Source organism: Miscanthus floridulus, chromosome 19 (assembly GCF_019320115.1).
Source record: "Miscanthus floridulus cultivar M001 chromosome 19, ASM1932011v1, whole genome shotgun sequence".
Taxonomy (NCBI): domain Eukaryota; kingdom Viridiplantae; phylum Streptophyta; class Magnoliopsida; order Poales; family Poaceae; genus Miscanthus; species Miscanthus floridulus.
This window is the reverse complement of record NC_089598.1, coordinates 2,290,622-2,294,861: the sequence shown is the minus strand read 5'-3', so window position 1 is coordinate 2,294,861 and position 4,240 is coordinate 2,290,622. Positions and strand designations below refer to the sequence as shown.

Below are 4,240 nucleotides of genomic sequence, written 5' to 3'. Positions count from 1 at the left end.
AAGTCCCCAAGCAACAAGCGAGGGAATTTCCCGCACAATAGCCGACAGAAATCCCCGAGCATCGGGCGAGGGAAACCCTAGAACAGCAGGCAGAGCGAAGGCCGACTGTGGAAGAGACGAGACCTCCACCCCAGGGCACGGGAGTCAATCCCACAGTCGCGTCTGGGGGCTCGGGCAGGAATCGCCGATTCAAAAAATTGCACCGAGAGACCAAACGGTAAGCATCCTCGTGTTGGAGTTACTTTGTTGTCTTACCTTAGCTCATTTTGCCGCTTCGACCAAATGTTTTGATGCAATGCAAAGCATACGGAGTGCCTGGACTCGTCCGCCTAGACAGACGAGCAACCCCGGGCTGATCCCGGAACGGAAGTAACACACCAGTGCCTCCCGTGTCAGAGTCCCCGGGTGCTCGACAGCCAGCAGAAAAGTCGACCACCGTTGTGGGTGGACATGCAAACGAGGAGATATCAGCGTTAGTGGAGGATGGGTCGGCGACAATTGGCGAAGCAACGGCAGGTACCGTCAGGCCCTCGGGAGCTAAAACTGGAGCTACCAGCCATGCGCCAGAGTATGAGCCAACGGAAGCAGTGGTGCCTGAGGAGTTAACGGCGCCTCCTGAAGCGTCGCAAGGCATGGTCAGACCTGCAGTCCACCCGCAAAGTCCCCCGGTGGTGCCTCAAGCTGCTGTGGAAGAGGAGGACGTGGTCGAGGAGGTCATTCGTGCTGAGCCTCGAACCCAACCCGTTCAAATCTTCCGCAAGCGCGGTGACGAGGTGGTAGTTGTTGAGGAGGAAGACACCCCCAAGGTGATGAAGCGGCTGAAATCCGCCCTTGCCGGAGTAGTAAAACAAATCGAGGTTAGTACTGAATCGTGAGTATTCATCTTTGACGTTGGAGATCAAACTCCATCATTGTCATTATTAATTTTTAGGGAATAACTCGGACTGCCGAGCACTGACACCACTTGATAAAGAGGATGGAACCCCTCGCCGAAGAGAACCGAAAACTGAAGGAGGCGATGACTCAATTGGAGAATAACGTCCAAAGGGCACGGCGCGAGCAGGACCTCGCTGAAACCAACGCGCTAGACCTGGAGTACCAGAAAGGGGTCCTATCTGAACAGCTGGCAACTACGAAAGAACAGCTGCGGAACAAATCCGAGCAGCTTGCCACTGCCTCCACACAACTGAAGGATGCTTCCGAGCAGTTAGAACAACTACAGAAAATATCCGAGCAGAAAAAGGTATGTGTGACTGTCGAATATGCTGCGCATAATTGTATATGCTTACTTTTGGCGATGATTGTTGTACTTGTAGAGCAAGATCTGGAGCTCGGACAGCTGCGTCAGGCCCTTGAGCAGCTCCGAGAGGAGAAGGAGAAGGAAAAAGGGCGAGTGAACAAACTGGTTGAGGAGCTGAACGGTAAGCACTTCCTGGTCGGGCTTTCGGATGAAGTAACTTTCTTGCTTGATGAAATTCCATAATGCTTGCAGACTACCGTCAGAGGGTCAAGGCGCAATTCGACGTGCGGGAATAGGACGCTCGGATGCAGAGAGACAGATTTGACGCCGTAGTTGCCGGAATCAAACCAGTGCTCGACTGCGTCGAACCAGAAGCGGTTCCTCAGCCCAACGGCAGGCCAACACGCCCGGACATCGTCGTCGAAAGATGCAAGATAGCGTGGGAAAGCTTTAAGGGCTTCAACCACGACGCCGTTGCCTCCACCGCTACGCACGTTCTTGCTGTGGTTCGGTCCCACTATCCAAACGCTGACCTTCAGTCGATAGGGGGCGGGTACGCCGAAGGACTGAGCGATGCGGAGACCCAGCAGCTGGAGGATGAGGTGGAGGACGCAGCGAAGAAGTTGGCAGGCGATATAGACTTGTTCGGCGAAATGGACGGCGGTGGCGAAGCACAATGATCTGCTTGGCGGAGATCATCTGCAATTCCTGGACAGTGTAGTTAGAACGCGCGAATGCATAAAAACAATTATATACATGGCAGATGTTATAAGTAGCATGTGCATGCAGTTTGCTTAGACGTCGGCAAAAAAATCTTGGTAGTTTAAATCCCGACGAGATTATGCGTCGTTCAAGTAGCGTTCAAGCAGTCAGTTTGCGACCGACCACTATGGCCTCGGCTAGCCCATACTCCATAACGTCGAGTGCGGAGCCCGTGCACATGTAAGAGGAATAGGCGTGACCTAGGAACCGCAGTCGACCACCCATGACGCAGAGCGCAGAGCCCGTGGCACGTTTAGGGAGAGATCAGAAACTGGGTCTTCTCCAAAGAGAACAGCACGAAACGTGTGCTGCTCGGCACTTGTTGAAATAATTTGGGGATAGAGGTAGTATAAGCAGCGACCGAGCAATTAGTTCTGTGCTGAGTTTTCGGCCTTGGATAGCCCATAGTCCATAACGTCGAGCGCGGAGCCCGTGCACGTGTAGGACAAACAGGCGTGACCAAGGAACCATGGCCGACCACCCATAACGCAGAGCGTGGAGCCCATGACACGTGTAGGGAGAGATCGAATACTAGGTCGTCTCCGAAGAGAACAGAGAAGAAGGTAAGCTGCTCGCTGATCGGCGAAATATCTTGGAGATTTATAGTAAAGTGCTCGACGGTTTGGAGAAAACGTTTGGCGAGATACGTTGGCGAGTTGGAGGAAACGTGCTTGGTGATTTGGAGGACACTTATTCGGTGATTTTCGGTGAAAAAATGTGTCGACGATTTGGAGAAATCGTTATGGAGAAAAAAACCGTTCGGCGATTTTTGGAGATTTGGAGAAAATTGCTTGGCGAAATTGTGGTCAGCGATTTGGAGAAATCGTTCGGCGATTTTGGAGAAAACTGTTTGGAGATTTGGAGAAACTTATTCGGCGAAACCGTGGTCGGCGATTTGGAGAAATCGTTCGGCGATTTTGGAGAATAACCGTTTGGAGATTTTGTATTGGAGCTCACTATGGAGTATCGTAATGCTTGGCGACCGTATGTGGAGATTGAGAAGTAATGGAGAAAAAATGGAGACAAATTATGGAGACCAAAACTTTATTCATCATAAAGTGGAGAGTACATATCTGGAGCGTTTCAAAGATAGAAACGTATAAGGTGCTCGATGTGCCATGAGTTGGGAACATCGATCCCATCTAAGTTACATAGGCGATAAGAGCCTGGTTGGGTGACCTCTTTGACGACATAAGGCCCTTCCCAAGGGGAGGAGAGCTTATGCAACCCTTCGGTCTTTTGTTTCCTACGGAGAACGAGGTCGCCGACGGTGAATGAACGACCCTTTACGTTGCGGTTGTAGTACCTCCGCAAGCCTTCTAGATACTTGGCTGTGTGGATGCAAGTGATCAGGTGTTCCTCAGCCCTATCGACGTCTTCTGTCCGAACAACTGCGGCTTGCTCTTCGTCATAGTTTTCCACCCTAGGTGCTCGAAAGGCAACATCCGCTGGTAGTACAGCCTCCGAGCCGTAAACCAAGAAATACGAAGACACACCGGTACTGTGACTAGCTTGAGTACGTAGTCCCTAGACCACAACTGGTAGTTCCTTGAGTCATCTGCCCAGATGCTTTTCTTCTTTCTGGTATAGCCTCTTTTTAAGGGCGTCAAGAATCATGCCGTTCGCCCATTCGACCTGGCCATTGGCTCTAGGATGGGCAACAGAGACGTATTTAACGGAGATGCACCGGTCTTCACAGAAGTCCCAGAAATGATGGCCAGTAAACATGGTTCCGAGGTCGGTGATGATGCTGTTTGGGAGACCGAATCTATGGATAATGCCTTCGAAGAGCTCGACTACTTTCTTCACGGTAGCCGAGACAAGCAGTTTGTACTCGATCCACTTGGAGAATTTGTTGATGACGACGTAGACATACCAGAATCCACCTGGCGCTGGCTTGAAAGGCCCGATCATATCCAGTCCCCAACATGCGAAAGGCCAGGAAGCTAGGATGGTCTGCAGTTCTTGTGCCGGTACGTGTATTTGCTTGGCGAAAAATTGACATCCCTCGCATCGTCGAACGAGATCTTCTACATCGGAGATGGTGGTGGGCCAGTAAAATCCTGCTCGAAAAGCTTTGCCAACCAGCGTTCTCGAAGCCGCGTGATTGCCACAGGAACTAGAGTGAATTTCGAAAAGTAGCTTTACTCTCTCGTCTTGGATGATGCATTTTTGTAGTATCCCTTCCTTGGCGCTTTTCCTCATCAGATTACCATCTACCAACACGTAATGCTTACT

General features: G+C 51.1%; 1 protein-coding gene across 1 annotated transcript; it reads left to right on the top strand.

Annotated features, from left to right (window-relative positions):
• The first annotated feature begins 976 nt into the window (after window positions 1-976).
• Window positions 977-1,536, top strand: LOC136528782 (uncharacterized). Its single transcript, XM_066521767.1, has 2 exons — window positions 977-1,421; window positions 1,493-1,536. Exons 1-2 carry the CDS (start codon window positions 977-979, stop codon window positions 1,534-1,536), a joined length of 489 nt encoding a protein of 162 aa, XP_066377864.1.
• The last annotated feature ends 2,704 nt before the right edge of the window (window positions 1,537-4,240 follow it).

Bases quoted from the DNA above. Each gene is read 5' to 3' on its own strand.
- LOC136528782 (XM_066521767.1), top strand. From the start codon at position 977: ATGGAACCCCTCGCCGAAGAGAACCGAAAACTGAAGGAGGCGATGACT. The intron at 1,422-1,492 runs GTAAGCACTTCC...TAATGCTTGCAG, and splicing joins ACTGGTTGAGGAGCTGAACG to ACTACCGTCAGAGGGTCAAG.